We start from the raw sequence: 24,336 nt of genomic DNA on the forward strand, positions 1-24,336 counted from the left end.
GTGTTGAGAGAGAGCCTAGCTGTAACAGAGGCACACTGGAATCAAACCTACACCTTGCACTATAGTATAATACATTGGAACCATGTGTTCAAAGTTTAACTCACCCCCTGCGCTGAAGTCAGACTTCCAAAAATTAATCTCTGTTTCATCTGTGTTGTGATCTGGAGGAAAAACAGAACCATGGTGAGCTTCCAATCAAGCCGTTGACAAGAAAGATGAGCTGCAATTATTAACAGACACCGCGCTCGCGCTTCTGCTCTCAGGGAGGACACGGTGAGATGCCTGCCCACTATTACGTTAAAGACCCCATACCCAACGGTTTAAGTCACGCCGATACCATACCCTGGGTGTTCGAGGTTCTGCCCCAGACTGGGGCCGCCTGAATTTCTAGCGTAATACAAGGGAGAATCAGAAGAGTTACATTGGCAACTATGAACTGACCATAACAAATACAACCAGTGCGAGATAGAATAACACTCACTGTCAATCAATCGAATAACACCCGCTGTCAATCAATAAAATAACACCAGCTGTCAATCAATAGAATAACACCCGCTGTCAATCAATAGAATAACACCCGCTGTCAATCAATCGATCGAATAACACCAGCTGTCTATCAATAGATAGAATAACACCCGCTGTCAATCAATAGATAGAATAACACCCGCTGTCAATCAATAGATAGAATAACACCCGCTGTCAGTCAATCGATGGAATAACACCCGCTGTCAATCAATAGAATAACACCCGCTGTCAATCAATAGATAGAATAACACCCGCTGTCAATCAATAGATAGAATAACACCTGCTGTCAATCAATCGAATAACACTCACTGTCAATCAATCGAATAACACCCGCTGTCAATCAATCGATGGAATAACACCCGCTGTCAATCAATAGAATAACACCCGCTGTCAATCAATCGAATAACACCCGCTGTCAATCAATAGATAGAATAACACCCGGTCAATCAATAGATAGAATAACACCTGCTGTCAATCAACCGAATAACACTCAGTCAATCAATTGAATAACACCTGCTGTCAATCAATCGAATAACACTCACTGTCAATCAATCGAATAACACCCGCTGTCAATCAATCGATGGAATAACACCCGCTGTCAATCAATAGAATAACACCCGCTGTCAATCAATCGAATAACACCCGCTGTCAATCAATAGATAGAATAACACCCGGTCAATCAATAGATAGAATAACACCTGCTGTCAATCAATCGAATAACACTCAGTCAATCAATTGAATAACACCTGCTGTCAATCAATCGAATAACACCCGCTGTCAATCAATCAATCGAATAACACCCGCTGTCAATCAATAGATAGAATAACACCCGCTGTCAATCAATCGAATAACACCCGCTGTCAATCAATCGAATAACACCCGCTGTCAATCAATAGATAGAATAACATCTGCTGTCAATCAATAGAATAACACCCGCTGTCAATCAGTAGAATAACACCCACTGTCAATCAATAGAAAAGCACCCGCTGTCAATCAATCGAATAACACCCCCATCAATCAATCGAATAACACCCCCATCAATCAATAGAATAACACCCGCTGTCAATCAATAGAATAACACCCGCTGTCAATCAATAGAATAACACCCACTGTCAATCAATAAAATAACACCCGCTGTCAATCAATAGATAAAATAACACCCGCTGTCAATCAATAGATAAAATAACACTCACTGTCAATCAATCGAATAACACCCGCTGTCAATCAATAAAATAACACCCGCTGTCAATCAATCGAATAACACCAGCTGTCAATCAATAGATAGAATAACACCTGCTGTCAATCAATCGAATAACACTCAGTCAATCAATCGAATAACACCCGCTGTCAATCAATCGAATAACACCAGCTGTCAATCAATAGATAGAATAACACCTGCTGTCAATCAATCGAATAACACTCAGTCAATCAATCGAATAACACCCGCTGTCAATCAATAGATAGAATAACACCCGCTGTCAATCAATAGATAGAATAACACCCGCTGTCAATCAATAGATAGAATAACACCTGCTGTCAATCAATCGAATAACACTCACTGTCAATTAATCGAATAACACCCGCTGTCAATCAATCAATCGAATAACACCCGCTGTCAATCAATAGATAGAATAACACCCGCTGTCAATCAATCGAATAACACCCGCTGTCAATCAATCGAATAACACCCGCTGTCAATCAATAGATAGAATAACATCCGCTGTCAATCAATAGAATAACACCCGCTGTCAATCAGTAGAATAACACCCGCTGTCAATCAATAGAAAAGCACCCGCTGTCAATCAATCGAATAACACCCCCATCAATAATCGAATAACACCCCCCATCAATCAATCAAATAACACCCGCTGTCAATCAATAGAATAACACCCACTGTCAATCAATAAAATAACACCCGCTGTCAATCAATAGATAAAATAACACCCGCTGTCAACCAATAGATAAAATAACACCCGCTGTCAATCAATAGATAAAATAACACCCGCTGTCAATCAATAGATAAAATAACACCCGCTGTCAATCATTAGATAAAATAACACCCGCTGTCAATCAATAAAATAACACCCGCTGTCAATCAATAGATAGAATAACACCCGCTGTCAATCAATAGATAGAATAACACCCGCTGTCAATCAATAGATAAAATAACACCCGCTGTCAATCATTAGATAAAATAACACCCGCTGTCAATCAATAGAATAACACCCACTGTCAATCAATAAAATAACACCCGCTGTCAATCAATAGATAGAATAACACCCGCTGTCAATCAATAGATAGAATAACTCCCGCTGTCAATCAATAGATAGAATAACACCCGCTGTCAATCAATAGATAGAATAACACCCGGTCTCAATCAATAGATAGAATGACACCCGCTGGCAATCAATAGAATAACACCCGCTGTCAATCAATCAAATAACAACCGTGCGTCGGCGGGAATTCAGCGGCAGCAGCGGGGTTATAAAAGTCCCAGAGACCCAGGTAAGGCCTCAGTGCATCGGCGGGAATCTCGAGCGGCAGAGCGGGGCTATAAAAGTCCCAGAGACCAGGTAAGGCCTCACAGCGTCGGCGGGAATCTCGAGCGGCAGAGCGGGGCTATAAAAGTCCCAGAGACCAGGTAAGGCCTCACAGCGTCGGCGGGAATCTCGAGCGGCAGAGCGGGGCTATAAAAGTCCCAGAGACCAGGTAAGGCCTCACAGCGTCGGCGGGAATCTCGAGCGGCAGCAGATGGGCTATAAAAGTCCCAGAGACCAGGTAAGGCCTCAGTGCGTCGGCGGGTGTTTCAGCGGCAGCAGCAGGGCTATAAAAGTCCCGGAGACCAGGTAAGGCCTCAGTGCGTTGGCGGGAATCTCAAGCGGCAGAGCGGCGCTGTAAAAGGCCCAGAGACCAGGTAGTTTTACCAGTCTCCAGTCTGGGAACTTGGAGGGAAGGAGAGAGGTAAAAAGTAATCCAAGTGTGACGTCACCAGAAAGCGGGTAAGTGATTGGTTGGTAAGTATTTCTCCCTTTTTAAGCTTAAATCTCTTTGGTTTATAGTTTCTAAGGTGTGATATTCACCATCTAGAATCGGGGCAGAGGGTATTTAAGAATAATAATACATTTAATTAATTACACAGAGTGGGAGATCAGGTGATGTGTTACTGCTGCAATATGTGGGAGCTGGTGGACACCATTGATGCTCACGGTGATCACATTTGCAGTAAGTGTTGGCTGCTCGAGGAACTCCGGCTCCGTGTTGAAGAGCTGGAGTCCGAGCTTCAAACACTGAGACACATCAGGGAGGGGGAGAGTTACCTGGACTCTGTGTATCACGAGGTATTCACACCAATTAGATTAATTAATTCAGATGTAGTCCGTGGCCAGGGTCAGGATGGTGTGACTAGAAGTGAGGCAGGTACAGGGATCCAGGAGGTAGTGTTGGAGGAGCCGCAGCCCTTGCACTTGTCCAACAGGTTCGAGGCTCTTACTCCCTGTGAGGATGGGAACAGGGACTGCGGGGAGGATAAGCAACCTGGCCACAGCACCGTGGAGCGGGGGGTCATTCAAGTGGGGGGAGTTAAAAGAAATGCTGTAGTGGTAGGGGATAGTATCGTTAGGGGGATAGATAGCGTTCTTTGCAGCTGAGAGCGAGAGTCCCGAAGGCTGTGTTGCCTGCCCGGTGCCAGGGTTAAGGACATCTCCTCTGGACTGGAGAGAAACTTGGAGTGGGAGCGGGAGGATCCAGTTGTCGTGGTCCATGTTGGTACCAACGACATAGATAGGACAAGGAAGGAGGTTCTGCTGAGGGAGTTTGAGCAGCTAGGGGTCAAATGAAAAAGCAGAACCACAAGGGTAATAATCTCTGGATTATTACCTGAGACACGAGCGAATTTGGCTAGGACAAATAAAATTAGAGAGTTAAATGCGTGGCTCAAAGACTGGTGTGGGAGAAATGGGTTTTGCTTCCTGGGACACTGGCACCAGTACTGGGGCAGGAGGGAGCTGTTCCGTTGGGACGGGCTTCACTTGGCCAGTGCTGGGACTAGAGTCCTGGCGGATCATATAACTAGGGCTGTAGAGAGGGCTTTAAACTAACTAGTGGGGGGGAGGTTCCTAGAGAGCAAATAATAAAAATGACAACAGAGAAGGTCATAGACTTAGGTAGCAGTGGGGAAATTAAAAACCAGAGCGTGTCAGGAAGGGGCAGAAGGTATGGAGTGAAAGGTAAAGTAATAAAAAGGGCAAAAGCAGGAACTAAGTGTCACAAAACATCTTTGAAAGTTCTCTATCTGAATGCATGTAGCATTCGTAACAAAATAGACGAGTTAATGGCACAAATAACTACATATGGGTATGATCTTGTGGCCATTAGAGAAACATGGCTGCAGGGTGACAATGGCTGGGAATTAAACATACCAGGTTATTTAACGATCAGGAAGGACAGGCAGGAAGGAAGGGGAGGTGGGGTGGCTATGTTAATAAAGGAAGGAATCACTGTAATACAGAGAAATGATATTGGGTCAAAAGATCAGGATAATGAAACAGTTTGGGTGGAGGTAAGGAATAATAAGGGGAAAAAAAACACTAGTGGGCGTAGTCTATAGGCCTCCGAACAGTGGCAACTCTGTTGGACGGAGTACCAATCAGGAAATAGTTGAGGCTTGTAATAAGGGAGCATCTATAATTATGGGGGATTTTAACTATCATATTAATTGGACAAATCAAATTGGGCAGGGCTGCCTTGAGGATGAGTTCATTGAGTGTATTAGGGATGGGTTTCTTGAGCAGTATGTAACTGAACCAACCAGGGGGCAAGCAACCTTGGATCTGGTCCTGTGTAACGAGACAGGATTAATTAAAAATGTCCTAGTAAAGGATCCCCTTGGAATGAGTGACCATAACATGGTTGAATTCCATATTCAATTAGAGGGTGAGAAGGGTGGATCTCAAACAAGCGTGCTAAGCTTGAATAAAGGAGACTATGAAGGTATGAGAGCGGAATTGAGTAGAGTGGATTGGGAAAATAGATTAAAGGGTAAGACGATACATGATCAGTGGTGTACATTTAAGGAGTTATTTTACAACTTCCAAAAAATATATATTCCACTGAGAAGAAAAGGGTGTAAAAGAAAAGACAGCCATCCGTGGCTAAGTAAAGAAATTAAGGATAGTATTCGACTAAAAACAAGGGCATATAAGGTAGCCAAATCTAGTGGGAGGATAAAGGATTGGGAAAACTTTAAAAGACAGCAAAAAAATAACAAAAAGATTGATTAAGAAAGGGAAGATAGATTATGAAAGTAAATGAGCAAAAAATATAAAAACAGATAGTAAGAGTTTTTATAGTTATATAAAAAGAAAAAGGGTGGCTAAAGTAAATGTTGGTCCCTTAGAGGATGAGACCGGGAAATTAATGGTGGGAAATATGGAGATGGCAAAAACACTGAATGAATATTTTGTATCAGTCTTTACAGTAGAAGACACTAAGAATATCCCAACACTGGACAAACAGGGGGCTAAAGGGGGGGAGGAGCTAAACACGATCAAAATCACTAAGGAAGTGGTACTCGGTAAAATAATGGGACTCAAGGCGGATAAATCACTTGGACCTGATGGCTTACATCCTAGGGTCTTGAGGGAAGTGGCGGTAGGGATTGTGGATGCATTGGTAATAATTTTCCAAAACTCCCTGGACTCGGCAAAGATCCCGGCAGACTGGAAAACTGCTAATGTAACACCCTTATTTAAAAAGGGCAGTAGAAAGAATGCTGGAAACTATAGACCGGTTAGCCTAACATCTGTGGTGGGTAAAATATTGGAGTCCATTATTAAGGAGACAGTAACAGGACATTTGGATAATCATAATTTAATAGGACAAAGTCAGCATGGTTTTATGAAGGGGAAGTCATGTTTGACAAATTTGCTAGAGTTCTTTGAGGAAGTAACATATAGGGTGGATAAAGGGGAACCAGTGGACGTAGTGTATTTAGACTTCCAAAAGGCATTTGACAAGGTGCCACACAAAAGATTATTGCTTAAGATAAAAAATCACGGGATTGGGGGTAATATTCTGGCAAGGATAGAGGATTGGCTATCTAACAGAAGGCAGAGAGTTGGGATAAATGGTTCATTCTCAGACTGGCAATCAGTAACTAGTGGTGTTCCGCAGGGGTCAGTGCTGGGTCCCCAACTCTTTACAATCTATATTAATGATTTGGAGGAGGGGACCGAGTGTAACATATCAAAGTTTGCAGATGATACTAAGATGGGAGGGAAAGTAGTGAGTGAGGAGGACATAAAAAACCTGCAAGGGGATATAGACAGGCTAAGTAAGTGGGCAGAGATTTGGCAGATGTAATACAATACTGGAAAGTGTGAGGTTATGCACTTTGGCAGGAAAAATCGTAGAGCAAGTTATTATCTTAATGGCAAGAAACTGGAAAGTACTGAAGTACAAAGGGATCTGGGGGTCCTGGTGCACGAAACTCAAAAGGTTAGTATGCAGGTGCAGCAAGTGATTAAGAAGGTCAATGGAATGTTTGCTTTAATTGCTAGGGGGATAGAATATAAAAATAGGGAGGTATTGCTTCAGTTGTACAAGGTATTGGTGAGACCGCACCTGGAATACTGCGTACAGTTTTGGTGTCCATGCTTAAGAAAGGACATACTTGCTCTCGAGTCAGTACAAAGAAGGTTCACTCGGTTAATCCCGGGGATGAGGGGATGGACATATGAGGAGAGGTTGAGTAGATTGGGACTCTACTCATTGGAGTTCAGAAGAATGAGAGGCGATCTTATTGAAACATATAAGATTGTGAAGGGGTTGGATCGGGTGGATGCGGGGAAGATGTTCCCGATGATGGGTGAAACTAGAACTAGGGGGCATAGTCTTAGAATAAGGGGCTGCTCTTTCAAAACTGAGATGAGGAGGAACTACGTCCATGGAATATGCTGCCCCAAAAAGCTGTAGAAGCTACATCATTACATAAATTTAAAACAGAAATAGACAGTTTCCTAGAAGTAAAGGGAATTAAGGGTTACGGGGAGCGGGCAGGAATTTGGACATGAGTGTAGGTGCGGATCGGTCATGGCCCTGTGGGTAGCGGAGCGGGCCCAGGGGCCGTGTAGCCTGATCCTGCTCCTATTTTGTGTGTCTAATTCTGTTAGATTCAGGAGATGATTCTGTGATAGTGGATTGGCGGTTAGGATCAGATCAGCCATGATCTTATTGAATGGCGGAGCAGGCTCGAGGGGCCGATTGGCCTACTCCTGCTCCTATTTCTTATGTTCTTATGTTCTTATAATCAATCGAATAACACCCGCTGTCAATCAATAGATAGAATAACACCCGGTGTCAATCAATAGATAGAATAACACCCGCTGTCAATCAATAGATAGAATAACACCCGCTGTCAATCAATAGATAGAATAACACCCGGTGTCAATCAATAGATAGAATAACACCCGCTGTCAATCAATAGATAGAATAACACCCGCTGTCAACCAATAGATTGAATAACACCCGCTGTCAATCAATAGATAGAATAACACCCGCTGTCAATCAATCGAACAACACCTGCTGTCAATCAATCGAACAACACCTGCTGTCAATCAATAGAACAACACCCGGTGTCAATCAATAGATAGAATAACACCCGCTGTCAATCAATAGAATAACACCCGCTGTCAATCAATAGAATAACACCCGCTGTCAATCAATAGAACAACACCCGCTGTCAATCGATAGAATAACACCCGCTGTCAATCAATAGAATAACACCCGCTGTCAATCAATAGAATAACACCCGCTGTCAATCAATAGAATAACACCCGCTGTCAATCAATAGAATAACACCCGCTGTCAATCAATAGAACAACACCCGCTGTCAATCGATAGAATAACACCCGCTGTCAATCAAGAGATAGAATAACACCCGCTGTCAATCAATAGAATAACACCCGCTGTCAATCGATAGAATAACACCCGCTGTCAATCAAGAGATAGAATAACACCCGCTGTCAACCAATAGATTGAATAACACCCGCTGTCAATCAATAGAATAACACCCGCTGTCAATCAATAGAACAACACCCGCTGTCAATCGATAAAATAACACCCGCTGTCAATCAATAGAACAACACCCGCTGTCAATCAATAGAATAACACCCGCTGTCAATCAATAGAACAACACCCGCTGTCAATCAATAGAATAACACCCGCTGTCAATCAATAGAATAACACCCGCTGTCAATCGATAAAATAACACCCGCTGTCAATCAATAGAATAACACCCGCTGTCAATCGATAAAATAACACCCGCTGTCAATCAATAGAATAACACCCGCTGTCAATCGATAGAATAACACCCGCTGTCAATCGATAGAATAACACCCGCTGTCAATCATTCGAATAACACCCGCTGTCAATCAATAGAATAACACCCGCTGTCAATCACTAGAATAACACCCGCTGTCAATCAATTGAATAACACCCGCTGTCAATCAATAGATAGAATAACACCCGGTGTCAATCAATAGATAGAATAACACCCGCTGTCAATCAATAGAACAACACCCGCTGTCAATCGATAGAACAACACCCGCTGTCAATCGATAGAATAACACCCGCTGTCAATCGATAGAATAACACCCGCTGTCAATCATTCGAATAACACCCGCTGTCAATCACTAGAATAACACCCGCTGTCAATCAATTGAATAACACCCGCTGTCAATCAATAGATAGAATAACACCCGCTGTCAATCAATAGATAGAATAACACCCGCTGTCAATCAATAGAATAACACCCGCTGTCAATCAATAGAACAACACCCGCTGTCAATCGATAAAATAACACCCGCTGTCAATCGATAGAATAACACCCGCTGTCAATCGATAGAATAACACCCGCCGTCAATCAATAGAATAACACCCGGTGTCAAACAATAGATAGAATAACACCCGCTGTCAGTCAATAGAATAACACCCGCTGTCAATCAATAGATAGAATAACACCCGCTGTCAGTCAATAGATAGAATAACACCCGCTGTCAATCAATCGAACAACACCAGAACAACACTCGCTGTCAATCAATAGAACAACACCCGCTGTCAATCGATAAAATAACAGCCGCTGTCAATCGATAAAAAAACACCCACTGTCAATCGATAGAATAACACCCACTGTCAATCGATAGAATAACACCCGCTGTCAATCAATAGAATAACACCCGCTCTCAATCGATAGAATAACACCCACTGTCAATCGATAGAATAACACCCGCTGTCAATCAATAGAATAACACCCGCTGTTAATCAATAGAATAACACCCGCTGTCAATCAATAGAATAACACCCGCTGTCAATCAATAGAATAACACCTCTCAATCAATAGAGTAACACCCGCTGTCAATCAATAAATAGAATAACACCCGGTGTCAATCAATAGATAGAATAACACCCGCTGTCAATCAATCGAATAACACCCACTGTCAATCAATAGAATAACACCCGCTATCAATCAATAGATAGAATAACACCCGCTGTCCAATAGAATAACACCCGCTGTCAATCAATAGATAGAATAACACCTGCTGTCAATCAATAGATAGAATAACACCCACTGTCAATCAATAGAATAACACCCGCTGTCAATCAATAGAATAACACCAGCTGTCAATCAATCGAATAACACCCGTTGTCAATCAATAGAATAACACCCGCTGTCAATCAATAGAATAACACCTGCTGTCAATCAATAGAATAACACCCGCTGTCAATCAATAGAATAACACCCACTGTCAATCAATAGATAGGATAACACCCGCTGTCAATCAATAGAATAACACCTGCTGTCCAATAGAATAACACCCGCTGTCCAATAGAATAACACCCGCTGTCCAATAGAATAACACCCGCTGTCAATCAATAAAATAACACCCGCTGTCAATCAATAAACCCGCTGTCAATCGTTAGAATAACACCCGCTGTCAATCGATAGAATAACACCCGCTGTCAATCAATAAAATAACACCCGCTGTCAATCAATAAAATAACACCCGCTGTCAATCGATAGAATAACAACCGCTGTCAATCAATCGAATAACACCCGCTGTCAATCAATAGAATAACACCCGCTGTCAATCAATCGATGGAATAATGCCTCCCACTTGATGAAGAGCTAACGAGTCGCACCAGCTCGATGTGCTGAATGGCCTCCTCCAGCTCTGGAGTTTTTCTGATTCATTGGTGTACAGAAAAACTCTCATACGGCTACTTCTTTAGGAATATAAAGGCTAGGAGAGAGGCACCACTGCAATTACCCCACGCCGCGTTAAATGTAACATTGGAATAGTTTTACGTACTTTGTGATTGGAACGATTCTGGGCTGGATCCCCACGGTCTGCTCCCTGGTACCCCAAGCCTTTGACCTGCGATAAAATATTGGAGACGTTTATTTATTGATGTAATCTCCAATAATTGCACGTGCCCATATTAAACGTGTCAGGGTAATGTTTCCGAATCCCAGTTTCCAACATGGAGCCTTATCAGTCATTGCATATCGCGAGATCCTGGTCATTGCTTCCATGTTTGTCAACCATTAAAATCATGGGGAATGCGGCTGCTATCTCCCCATACGCACACTCAGCAATCGAGGCTTCCTGCTGTGAAATTGGGCTGATGTACAAATTAATGACTGAAATATAGAGCCACTTACCACGGTCCAAAGAGCCAAACTTCCATAAACCCGGATCCTGGACTCTGGGACCTGCCAAATTAAACACAACATAGGAATTGCTAGACGATAAAAGACCGAGGTCCATCGAGTTAGCCTTCTACCATCCTGGTCTTCACATGATACAAGGATAACGACTGTTGACTAATCACAGCAATCAATTTCTATCAATGAGTCTACAACAGACCCGGACGTGAGGTGAAGAAAACCCCAGTGATGGAGAGCTTTGGGAACCAGAGGTCCAAAGTCACCTGTTCCTCCCAAGCATGGACCACATCACATGTCTCAAATTACATAAAATTATGCAGAATGTACAGCACAGAAAACAGGCCACAGTCCAACTGGTCATGCCAGTGTTTGTGCTCCACATGAGCCTCCTCCCACCCCTCTTTATCTCACCCTATCAGCATATCCTTCTATTCTTTTCTCCCTCATGTGTTTATCTAGCTTCCCCTTAAATGGATCTATGTGATTCGCCTCAACCACTCCCTGTGGTAGCGAGTTCCACATTCTCGCCACTCTCTGGGTATCGCAGTTTCTCCTGAATCCCCTATTGGATTTATTAGTGACTATCTTATATTTATGACCCCTAGTTTTGGTCTCCCCCATAGTGAAAACATCTTCTCTATGTCTCATCAAATTACTCATATACGGTATCCCAAAATGTTATTTTCTGGAAAAAAAAAACTGCCTTAATTTACATTTGAATGAATGACTACAGCTGCTTCTATAACTTCTAGTCTCATTTGCAATCCTCACATTTTCGTGGAGGGGGCGATACCATGATCCTCGGCTCCCACCTGCATGGCACGCAAGTCAGAGGTCAAACTACAAGACTAACGCCAATTCTCTGAGCCATGCTCCCTGGGTGTACAGATCCCCGGTGAATTGTGCAACATGATTTCAGTGCCATATTAATGATCACGCCGGAACCAACCGACAACATACCGATGGTCTCAACTGACCGCAGAATGTCACCATGGTTCAACCACTGAACCACTCCCATGGTGACCTTAACCAATGATTTCAACGTCACCTCCTTGCTTTTGCATTCAATCCCTTTGTAGTGTCAGCCATGGCTCAGTGGGTAGCACTCTCTGGGTGGGAGGGGCTAGGAGTGAACAGGTGTGACTGGTTGCCTGATTGCAGCAGGGAGTTGGAGTGAGTTTGTAAAAAGTTGGTGGTGGGTTTTGGGGTTTTTGTTTTCAGGTTTTAGGGCCCTTTTGGCCCATAAAAAACAGCCAGATGGCTGCTGAGGGGTCCGGAGCACCGGGCCCCTCAGAGGACAGTGTTCCCAAGATTAATTTAATTAGGGAAGAAACTGTGGTTGGAGGGGAAAGAAAAAGGCCCAAAGATTTGGGCCGGGCCCCCAGGAGGTTTGGAAAAGAAAACACGGTGGTGGTTCAGTGCAAGGATAAGGAGATACGAGCTTGGGATATTATCCAAGTGGTACATGAGGACTGTGGCGAGAGAAGCTGCTTTGCCTGCCGACCAAAGCCGAATGTTGGGTTCGAGGTGACGGTCAGTGGCCGAGAGGAGGTGGAAAGACTTTTACTCAGTCTGAAAGTTGGCGATAAGTTCTTGGAGGTATCTCTGCTATATTCGGAAGAGGTGGTGGTCTCATTCTTAAACTTGCCAGTTTATATTGAGGATGATGTGCTAATCAAAAAGTTGGAGTCGTGGGACATTAAAATTTGCTCAACAATAAAGAGGAGGTGCTATCCAGGAACACGGGTAGCAGATGGAACACGTTACGTAAAGGTGCGGTTCCCAGAGGGGGTGAAGTCATTACCGTACAGCATGAAATTCGAGACACTGGAAGGAGTGCAGTACTTTCGATTACTGCATGATAACCAAATTAAGGTTTGTTATTATTGTCTTGGACACGACCATCTTGTAAGAAACTGTCCAGACTTGTACTGTTATAATTGCGGCGTGTCTGGACACATCGCTCGGAGCTGCAAGGCGGCGAGCTGTGGGGTGTGTCACAAAGGCCCCACCCGCTGTGAGTGTGAGGCAGAAGGAAGCTCTGAGTGATGAGGAGATGGGAGAAGGAGCAGGAGGTGTGAGTGGAATGGCTGGAGGAGCGGAGAAGTCGGAGGACACAGCTGGTAAATTGAAGGAGAAAAGAGCACAGGAAGAGGCAGAAAATTGTTGAGCAGAGAACAGGATGGAGATGGTGGAAAACACACCAAGTACAGTGGAAAAGAACAAAGACAGCAGCGGGCAGCAAGGGTCGAGTGCAGACTCGAGCCTTAATACGGTTCAGCTCTCCCGGAATCTGGTGTCCGCGGGGGGAGAGGAGGCGGGAGCGGGGTGTGTGGTAAATGTAAATACTCCAAAGAAAGATGGGGAGTCGGACATCTCGGTGAGCAGGAGGGGGCAAGACAAGGAGAGGGTGCAAGAGGCAGGAGCCTTAAATGGGCAGCAGGACAGGATCGGCGAGACAAAGACACCAGAAGGGAACAATATAGGTGCGCCATTGTCCCAGAGAGAGAAGGATCAGGGAGCAAGGGTCAGAGGTGGAGATGAGGTCAAAGGGAGCAGCACTGTTGGAGAAACCGCGATAGCAGGAAGACTCTCTATGGGAGATGATGTATCTGACTGGGAGCAGGATTATATATCTGATGGGAAGCAGGCACAGAGGGTTACAGAAGAGCTTGAGAGTGAGGAATTAGAGGGGGACAGGGACATGGAAGTGGGGGGTGGGGTGGCATCATGTGGAAAGGGAAAGGTTAGTGAGGGGCAGAAGGAAGGAGAAAGGGCAGCTCCCGGGCCCAAACTTAATGCAAGGAAGAGGCTGAAACAGTAGGGAAGGTTTAAAGAGGAGGTGAAAAAGAGTCGGAGGCTGCAGGAAAAAGCAACAGCTGGCCAAAAAGTTGGGAAGGAGCATGTGAGGAGGGAAGGGCCAGAGATTAAATGATGGGGAGATTATCAGGCATACTTCCCTTCTTTGGAGCCATGGTTACGTTGGTCTCGATTAATGTGAACTGACTGAGGGGTGAGAAGAAATTGCAGCAGTTGTTGCAGGGTTTTAAAAGCACGGACTTGTTGTGTCTGCAAGAAACCTCTTGGGATGAGGATATCCTAGAAAGAGTTCAGAAGGTTTGGAAGGGAGAGATGTTTGCAAGTTGTGCAAACAATAACCGTAGAGGGGTGGCTGTTTTGGTGAGTCTGTCCATAAAAGAGAACGTTGCCTTGGTGGACAAGGACACTGAGGGGAGATTTTTATGGCTAAGGGTAAAAATGGAGGAATTTATTTGCGATCTCTTTAATATCTATGCACTGAACGACCATTGCAAGCGTCGTGAGTTTTTTCGGGGGTTATTCGCTGAAGCGGCAGAGGTGGAAAATCCTTGTATAGTGGGGGATTTTAATGTATTTTTATCTCGGATGGGCATTTCAGCCCAGATGACCTTTAAGGATGATAACTCCAGAGGGATGATTGTAAAAATGATGGCAAATTTAAATTTGAGAGACTTATGGAGGGACCAGAACCTCATAAAATGGGATTTCTCCAAATCAGGTTGGGTGGGTGATGTTTTAAAACAGAGCCGAATAGATTTTGTGTTAATGCGGGAAGGGTTAAGTTCTGAAGTGATGGAGATTTATTATAAAAAAGTATTTTTTAGTGATCACTCGGCTTTGGTTCTTAGAATTAGGAACAGCAGAGTTAAGATCGGTTCAGGGGTGTGGATTTTAAACAATCAATACCTGAAAGAAATTGCTTATAAAGAAGGGATTTTAAATATAATAAAGAATGCTCGGAAGGAACCTTTGTTCTTGAAAGAAAGAAGAGTTTGGTGGGACAATTTCAAATATGAGGTAAAAGTTTTTTCGGTACGTTATGGGAAAAAGAGAGCGGCAGCTAACCGGCGTCAAGAAGAGAATATAAACAAAAGGTTTACAGATGTCTGTAAAGCAGTTGACAGAGGGAATAAGGGAGCTGAGACTAAGTTCCGGGTGCTAAAGGAAGAGTGGGAATTATTGCAAGCTGAAAAATGCAAGGGGGCCATTCTCCGTGCAAAGGCTAGAGATGCATTGGAGGGCGAAAGTTGCACTAGATATTTTCTAGAGCAAGAGAAGCTGCGACAGAGATTATCATTAATTGAAGAGTTGAAGGTTGGGGAGAAGATCATTCATGAAAGTGGGGAGATTTTAGAGGCGGCTAGCAGCTTTTATCAAGAGTTATATACAAAAGAAGACATTTTCAATTTGGCGATGGAGAAGGTTACTGCTTTTATTGAAGAGGGTTTAAAGGAGGATGAGAGAAACATGTGTGACAAAGAAGTAGGATTAGCGGAAATAAAAGTAGCAATAAGTGGAATGAAGGGGGGAAAAGCCCAGGGTCCGATGGACTAAGTGCAGAATTTTATAAAGAATTTTTTGAGATTTTAAATCCATTGCTCTTAGAAGTTTTTAAGGAAATTAAAATTGAGGGAAGCCTGGCCCCATCTATGAGGAGAGGTATCATAAGCTTAGCTTATATAAAAATAAAGGGGATAGATGGGATCTGAAGAATTGGAGGCCCATCACATTATTAAATGTGGATTATAAGATCTTGGCGAGGGTTATGGCAAATCGTTTGAAGGAGGTGTTGCCGCAGATCGTTTTGCCCTCTGTCCTATGGAGTCATATGAGGCCAGGACATCGCAGACTCTGTGGTCTCAATCCGAGATGCGATAGAGCTCATGGAAGAGAGTGGGAAGGAGGCTTATGTATTAAAGATCGATCAAGAGAAAGCCTTTGATAGGGTCTCTCATGAGTTTTTATTGAAGGTTTTGGAAGCATTTGGTTTCAGGGAAAATTTCATTCAGAGAATAAGAATTTTTTATTCAAACATATTTAGCTGTGTTAAATGTAATGGTTTTTTATCCAAGTATCTTCTGATACAGAAATCAGTGAGACAGGGTTGTCCCCTGTCCCCATTGTTGTACACATTGGTAGCAGAACCATTAGGTTACATGATGCGAAAGAAACAAGGTGTAGTTGGGATTGTGGTTCCCAGTTCTGGGCTGGTGTCGGTGATACACCAATATGCAGATGACACAACCTTAACATTGAGAAATGGGGAGTCAGTGAGGAAAGCTATGGATGTAGTGGAGGAATATTGTAGAGCTTCAGGAGCCAGAGTGAATTATAGTAAGCCCCAATGCCTGGTTGCAGGAAGGGGTAGGGGGGAATGGTTGGGGGAAAGTCCCTTTAAGGTGGTGGAGGTTTTGGAAGTTCTGGGGGTGTAAGAAAGACAGGGATGAAGTGGATCGATTAAATTGGGAACCGAAGGTTATGAAAATTAAAAAGGTTTGGGAAGATGGGAAAGAAGGTGGTTGAAAGTGCAAGGAAGAGCGACAGTGGTGTCTGCTCTCCTGCTATCTAGGCTATTGTAGGAATGGTAGTTCCTATCTGAATAATCGCAGTTCGACTCAGTAAATCAAAACAACAAAGTTTAATAACAACGAAGTTAACTAGTAAACTACAGGAGAAGATGTATACAGGTCTGTTCAGGCTGTGAGGCACTCGAAGACTGCTGGAAGGTTCTGGAAACCGATGTCATGACATCATCGTGTTCTTCGCGCCACTGGCGGTCACGTGATCGGCATCATGACGTCATCACATAGAGTATAGGAAGGTACATACAGTATAGTTAACAAACAGTTTAAAGGTGCAGTACGTGGCTGCACTACAATGCAGTTAAAGAGATTATTCTCAAATGTTCTGAGTCTCTTAATGGCTCCGCCACAGGCGGCCCCCCAGAATACTCTTTAACAGACAGTGTCAAACGAACAGGAGGCTTGATAAGCCTGGTCGAGCGACGGCGAAACTCGGGCAGCGGGAATGGAGCGTTGAAGGACGAGTCGGTTCTTGGCTGCGTCTGGAGCGGCACGACAGGCGTGGAGGAAACAAGAGGTGCTGGTGTAGGCGACGTGGAAACCGATGCAGGTGGTTCACTGGCGGGCTGGTGCCGAGCTGGTCCGGTGGTCAACGGAGGTCGACCACGGCGAGGCGGTTGAGTAGCAACGACTGGTTCACTCCGATCGAGATCGGCCGGTTTAAGTCGGTCAATAGAGATGGTATCTGGTTTGCCACCGACGTCCACCGTGAAAATTTTTTCACCCGATGAGATGACACGAAACGGTCCAGCATAAGGTGGTTTTAACAGGCCTCTGTGAGCGTCCTGCCAAATAAAAACATACTCAGAGCTCATTAGCTCTGCCGGGACATGAGGCCTCTGTAGGTTGTGATTCGAGGTTGGAATTGGCAGGAAACTCTTGGCCACCTCCTGATGCTGGAGGAGCTGCTGAGCCGCAGACCACGATTCCGTGTGTGAAGGGATAAAGTCACCTGGTACTCGAAGCGGCTGGCCGTAGACTAACTCAGCTGATGAAGACTGGAGATCATCCTTGGGGGCTGTTCGAAGGCTTAGTAACACCCAGGGGAGTCTGTCCACCCAGTTGGAACCACGCAAGCTGGCCCGGATTGATGCCTTGAGCGACCGATGGAACCGCTCGCACAGGCCATTCGCTTGCGGATGGTGTGTGGTGGTGCGGTGCAGCTTGGCACCCAAACCTTGCGCGACTGCTGTCCACAACTCTGATGTAAATTGTGGGCCTCTGTCAGAGGAGATGTCGGATGGTACCCTGAACTGAGCTACCCACGATGAAACGAATGCCCTGGAGACGTCTGATGCAGCAGTAGCACTCAATGGGATCGCCTCTGGCCACCTGGTGGTACGGTCCACTACCGTCAGGAGATGTGTGAAACTTCGCGAAACGGGAAGAGGACCCACTAAGTCCACGTGTACGTGGTCGAAACAGCGTTCTGGTACTGGAAATTCAGCCAGTGGAGCTTTGACATGGCAATTAACTTTTGCTTTTTGACGTCCAGTCCCGGACGTCCAAATGCATTCCTTTCCAGGCAAATTTATGGGACATTAGCCATTGTGAAGCACGCATCCCTGGGTGCGATAAACCATGTATGGCCTGGAAAATTTTCTTACGCCATTCCAACGGCACGATGGGCCTGGGCACTCCCATGGATATGTCACACAAAAGCGTGGTTCCCGCCGCCTGGCACTTAACATCGGCCACCTGCCAACTGGAAGGCGTGGTCTGGTATGCCTGTACTTCAGGATCTGCCAGTTGCTCTTCTGCCAACCCAACGAAATCGATACCCAGGTGGACTGCCTGGACTGGAGAACGGGAGAGACAATCGGCCACGAGATTATCTTTGCCGGACACGTGCCTTAGATCCGTCGTAAATTCGGATATAAAGGTGAGGTGGCGCTGCTGGTGGGCTGACCAAGGCTCTGTCGTTTTTGCCATTGCGAACGTAAGTGGCTTGTGGTCCACAAATGCAGTAAACGGACGCCCTTCTAGGAGAAAACGGAAGTGTCGGACGGCTAAAAACAGGGCCAACAACTCCCCGTCGAAAGTGCTATATTTTTGCTCATTCTTGCGAAGCTGGCGGCTGAAGAATGCTAACGGCTGCCACGCACCATCGACCCATTGCTCTTGAACCGCCCCGATAGCATAATCGGAGGCATCTGTAGTGAGGGCGATGGTCGCGCCCGGTAACGGGTGAGCAAGCATGGTTGCGTCTGCCAATGCCGCCTTGGTGTTAAGGAACGCCTGGCCCATCGGCAGCATCCAAGTGATAACGTCCTTCCCCGACTTCCCTTTGAGCGCTTCGTACAGCGGCTGCATCAACTGGGCTGCCTTGGGGACGAACTGGTGATAGAAATTCACCATCCCCAGAAACTCTTGCAGGGATTTGACTGTGTGAGGCCGTGGGAATGCTGTAACTGCCACTTCCTTGGTAGCTAGTGGGACGGCGCCGTCCGAAGTGATCTTGTGTCCCAAGAAGTCGATGCTAGATAATCCAAACTGGCATTTGGCGGGGTTGATGATGAGGCCGTGCTGGCTGAGATGGGCAAAAAGTGTGCACAAATGCTGTAGGTGTTCCTGCGAATCTCTACTGGCGATGAGAATGTCATCCAAGTAACCAAAAAGAAAGGGCAAATCTCGTAACACAGAGTCCATGAGCCGTTGGAAGGCCTGCGCTGCGTTTTTCAACCTGAAAGGCATTCGGAGGAATTCGAAAAGTCCGAACGGTGTGATGACCGCCGTTTTAGGGACATCTTGCGGGTATACTGGGACTTGGTACTAACTGCGGACGAGATCCACCTTGGATAAAACGGAGTTGCCAGCCAGATGGGCTGAAAAGTTCTAGATATGAGGTATTGGATACCTGTCTGGTGTAGTGGCTTCATTTAGACGTTGGTAATCCCCGCAAGGTCGCCAGCCACCGCCTTGTTTGGGGACGATATGCAGTGGGGAGGACCAAGGGCTATTGGAGTGTTGAACGATCCCGAGGCATTCCATGGTGCGAAACTCGGCTTTTGCTGCTGCGAGCTTGCCTAGTTCCAACCGATGTGCCCGGGCATAAACCAGCGGTCCCTTCATCGTGATGTGATGCACCACTCCGTGCCGCGTGACTGCTGCCGAAAAAGTAGGCCTGGTGAGCTCTGGAAACTCCCCGAGCAGACGCGTAAACCCATCCTGTGCTGCAAGTGTACAGGCAATCGACCAGGACATGGTGGTGCTGCGATGGCACGGCAGTGCGTGGAAAGTGGATGCATTTATGAGTCGGCAGTGTTGGGCATCGACCAGAAAGCCGTTGGAGCAGAAAAAATCAGCCCTCAGGATAGCCTGCGAAACTTTAGCCACAATAAAGTCCTAAACAAATCTCTGACCGCTGAAGGTTAAATTGACACTCCGTTTTCCGAACGTGCGGATATCCGCGCCATTAGCTGCCTCGAGGGGTGGGCCGCGCCCGCCGGATTGCAGATCGAGCCTTGAAGCTGGCAGAATACTGCACTGGGATCCAGTGTTGCACAAAAATCGTCGCCCTGTCATGGAATCCGTGATGTACAGCAGCTTTCCTGCCGAACCAACCGCCATGGTGAAGTGGACGTTTTTTTTAGACCCAGTCAGTTTTGCCGAAGGGCGCGGGCTCGGTGGAGTTTTTTTTTTTGGGCGAAAAACTGCAGGGCGGGCGGCAGCATCGAGCTTTGGCGCCAAAACGGGCGTGGTATGCACACCAGCCTGCGGGAGGTGGGCTGGGCTGCGCCCGCGAGGGGGAAGGGCGCCTCGTGGCTGCACAATACTGCTGCGCAACAGTAAAAAACTTGTCTGCCTCAACCGCAAGTTCTGCACAGTCCGTAATCGGAGAATTGGTCAGGGCCGTCTGAACCGGTTCTGGTAGCTGGTTAAGGAGAAGTTCGCGGCACAAAAAACATTGGGGCTCCGAACCCAAAAGAGTGAGCATCTGGCTCATCAGTTCAGAAGGTTTTGAGTCCCCGAGGCCAGGCATAGCAATAAGCCTGCGTGCGCGCTCCGACTTATTGAGACCAAACACCTGTAGCAAACGAGTTTTAAGAGCCTCATACTTGCCCTCTTCTGGTGGATTGCCCAGGAGGCTGACGACCCGCGAGGCCGTGGTGCTGTCGAGAGTGGAGACCACGTGAAAATAACGGGTCGAATCCGCTGTAATCTCTCGGAGTGAGAACTGAGCTTCTGCCTGGAAGAACCATGCTGATGGCTGTTGTTCCCAGAACTGTGGAAGTTTGAGGGCGACGGCGTTCGTGTTCATTCTTGAATCTCAACTAAAGTTGTTCGACGAGATCGGGGTCACCAATGTAGGAACGGTAGTTCCTATCTGAATAATCGCAGTTCGACTCAGTAAATCAAAACAACAAAGTTTAATAACAACGAAGTTAACTAGTAAACTGCAGGAGAAGATGTATACAGGTCTGTTCAGGCTGCAAGGCACTCAAAGACTGCTGGAAGGTTCTGGAAACTGACGTCATCGCGTTCTTCGTGCCACTGGCGGTCACGTGATCGGCGTCATGACGTCATCACGCAGAGTATAGGAAGGTACATACAGTATAGTTAACAAACAGTTTAAAGGTGCAGTACGTGGCTGCACTACAATGCAGTTAAAGAGATTATTCTTGTTGTGTATGTAATATGTATGTTGCTTTAAACCTATGGCCAGGGCAGCACTACTTTGTCGGGCGTAGTGATACCGTAGTACCACCCCTGGCCATAGGGGTATAAAAATACTGTGGGTACTGATTTCCCCTCAGTTTCCGCCTGCTGGTATTAAGTAAAGACCTACGTTGAATCTGCCAAGCTGTCTCTTCATTATTGGATTAAGTATAGACACATACTTTACACTGGTGACGAGTAACGTTCGAACTCACCAGTACATGGTGCAACAAAGCAACGGCAGCAGTATGGAGAGAGGAGAGACGCTTCTTACCAGCCAGCCTGCAGGGTCCAGCAGCGACCAAAGGAAATCGCCCAGCACTCCAGGTTCGGAGGAGCAGACTCCAGCGTCGACCAAAGGAAATCGACCAGCACTCCAGGGACGAGAGGTGCAGAGCCCAGCGGCGACCAAAGGAAATCGCCCAGCACTCCAGGTACGAGAGGAGCAGCAGCAACAGAGAGGGGCGCTCCAGCCACGGGGCAAAAGTCCACCCAGGGCCAGGTAACTGAAATCCTTCCCGGGGAACGGGTGCTGCAAAGAACGGGCAGGCGAGCTGGGGAATAAATGGAGCCACGAGGACTAGCACGCCATCTAGTGGACAAAAGGGAAAAGTTTTTTTTTTCCTCCAGCAGTTTAAAATACAAAAAAAAAACAACGCCATCTAGTGGACAAAGGGGAAAGCGATCTGGGGAACAAACGGAGCCATGAGGACTAGCACGCCATCTAGTGGACAAAAGGGGAAAAGTTTTTTCTCTTCAAAGTTTTTTTTCTCTTCAGCAGTTAAAATGTCTAAAGAAGGGTGGTTGGCACCATTTGTGGAGGACACAGAAGAATGGGAGGCCTATATCGAAAGGCATGAACTTTATTGCATAGTAAACAAGGTGGAAGATGACCAAAAGGTAGCAACCTTATTAAATTTTATGGGGGCAAAAACATACGGGCTGCTGAGGAATCTTCTTACTCCAGAAAAGCCAGCGGACAAAACGTACGCCCAAATTGTTGCTACGTTAAGGGAACATTTAAACCCTAAGCCACCATTTATAGCGGAAAGGTACCGCTTCTACAGACGCGACCAAAGGAATGATGAGTCGCAGGCAGCATATCTAGCTGAGCTCAGAAGGTTGTCCAAACATTGCCAGTTTGGAACCATATTGACGGACGCGATCAGAGACAGATTTGTCTGTGGCATGTTAAATGAAAATACACGTAAACAGTTGCTAGCCAAGAAACAGCTCAGCCTAGATCAGGCGATTGAAATAGCATCGTCCACGAAGCAGCAGCACAGGGTGCGGCTTAAATACGACAAAACACAACCGGCTATGACACCCATGAGGTGACATTTCACAAAGGTAAATGCTACCGTTGTGGCAAAACCACCCACGACCAAAGTAATTGTTGGTTTCGTGATAAAATATGCTGGCAGTGTGGGAAAAAGGGGCACATAGTGAAAGTTTGCCGGTCTGGTACGAAACCCAATCGTGGGGGCAATCCGAGCAGTACCAAGGCAAGGGCAAAAATACATAAGATGTCTGACAGTAGCTCAGACGAGTCACAGGAAGGCACAAAAGCAGAGCCTAAAGGTCTAAGATGTCTCAAGTTATATGGCGTAGATAAAACGGAGGACCACAGCACAATGTGGGTTAAAATGACGGTAGCAGGCGTCGAAGTTAATATGGAGCTGGACACGGGTTCAGCCCTATCAGTAATTAATGAACAAGATTATAACAGGCTGTTCAAAAGCATTCCCTTAAAGGATACGGAAATTAAATTAAAAACATATACGGGACAAAAAGTTTACCCGAAGGGAAAAATGTAAGTAACAGTTAAATACAACGGCAGAAAAGTGCCAGGACTTTATTTATACGTCCTACCAAACGGTGGACCACCACTTTTGGGTAGGGAATGGATAAGAAAAATCAACTTCGACTGGAAGTCGATACACGAGTTAAAAGTAGAGACCACCACGGATGATGCAACCATTACAAGCAGGCTGTCGAAACTATTGGCAAAAACGCCAGAGGTGTTCCAACAAGGGCTGGGGACCTTAAAGGACATTAGAGCAAAAATAACTATTGCTCAAGACGCAAACCCCAAGTTTTGTAAGGCCAGACCGGCCAACGGCCAACGGTGGAAGCAGAACTGGACGCCTTAGAGAGTGCAGGTGTCCTTACAAAGATTGAGTGGAGCGAGTGGGCCACGCCCATCGTCCCAGTTATAAAGAAATCTGCAAATAACACACCGGGGGAACCAAAGAAGGTTCGCATTTGCGGGGATTTTAAGATAACTATTAACCCCGTCCTGCACAAGGTACAGTATCCGCTGCCGCGGATAGAAGACATATTCGCATCGTTAGCTGGGGGTACACACTTTACGAAGATTGACCTTTGTCAAGCTTATTTACAGATGGAGGTGGAGCAGGACTCGAAAAAGCTCCTAACGATTAACACACACAAGGGATTGTACCAGTACAATCGCCTGGTATTTGGTGTGGCGTCTGCCCCGGCAATATGGCAGAGGACCATGGAACAGGTCCTACAGGGCATTCCAGGAACGCAATGCTACCTGGATGACATCCTGGTGACAGGACAAACGGATAACGATCACCTCGCTAACCTGGAGCGAGTACTTCTGCGGTTACAACAATACGGACTCAGGGCGAACAAGCAGAAATGTGAGTTTTTCCAGGAACGTATCTCATACTGTGGTCACATTATAGATAAGGAAGGCCTGCATAAGTCCCCGGAAAAGATCGAGGCAGTAGTGAAGGCCCCGCCCCCTGAGAATGTATCTCAGTTACGATCATTCTTAGGCCTTATAAACTATTACCATAAGTTCCTCCCCAACTTATCGTCCATTTTACATCCACTAAATTCATTGCTGCAAAAGGGAGTCTCCTGGAATTGGGACGAAGCGTGTGAGGCTGCTTTTAAAAAGGGTAAACAACTCATCACATCAAAGGAAGTGCTCGCACACTTTGACCCAAAAATGCCAATGAGGTTGGCATGTGACGCCTCCCTGTACGG

The 24,336-nt window shown here is 45.8% G+C and overlaps 1 protein-coding gene across 2 annotated transcripts in view; it reads right to left on the reverse strand.

Annotated features, from left to right (window-relative positions):
• vit (vitrin) overlaps nucleotides 1-24,336 on the reverse strand; it is a 190,862-nt gene that overhangs the window by 44,711 nt on the left and 121,815 nt on the right. For both annotated transcript variants that reach the window (XM_085996738.1, XM_085996736.1), the window contains 3 exons: nucleotides 11,246-11,296; nucleotides 10,893-10,958; nucleotides 105-161 (listed from right to left, as the gene is read on the reverse strand). In XM_085996738.1, the coding sequence (XP_085852864.1) occupies nucleotides 105-161; nucleotides 10,893-10,958; nucleotides 11,246-11,296 (174 nt within the window). The remainder of the gene's footprint in view (nucleotides 1-104; nucleotides 162-10,892; nucleotides 10,959-11,245; nucleotides 11,297-24,336) is intronic.

This window comes from Somniosus microcephalus, chromosome 9 (genome assembly GCF_052327205.1).
Source record: "Somniosus microcephalus isolate GS21.2 chromosome 9, FLI_Smic_1.0, whole genome shotgun sequence".
NCBI classification, from domain to species: Eukaryota; Metazoa; Chordata; class Chondrichthyes; order Squaliformes; family Somniosidae; genus Somniosus; species Somniosus microcephalus.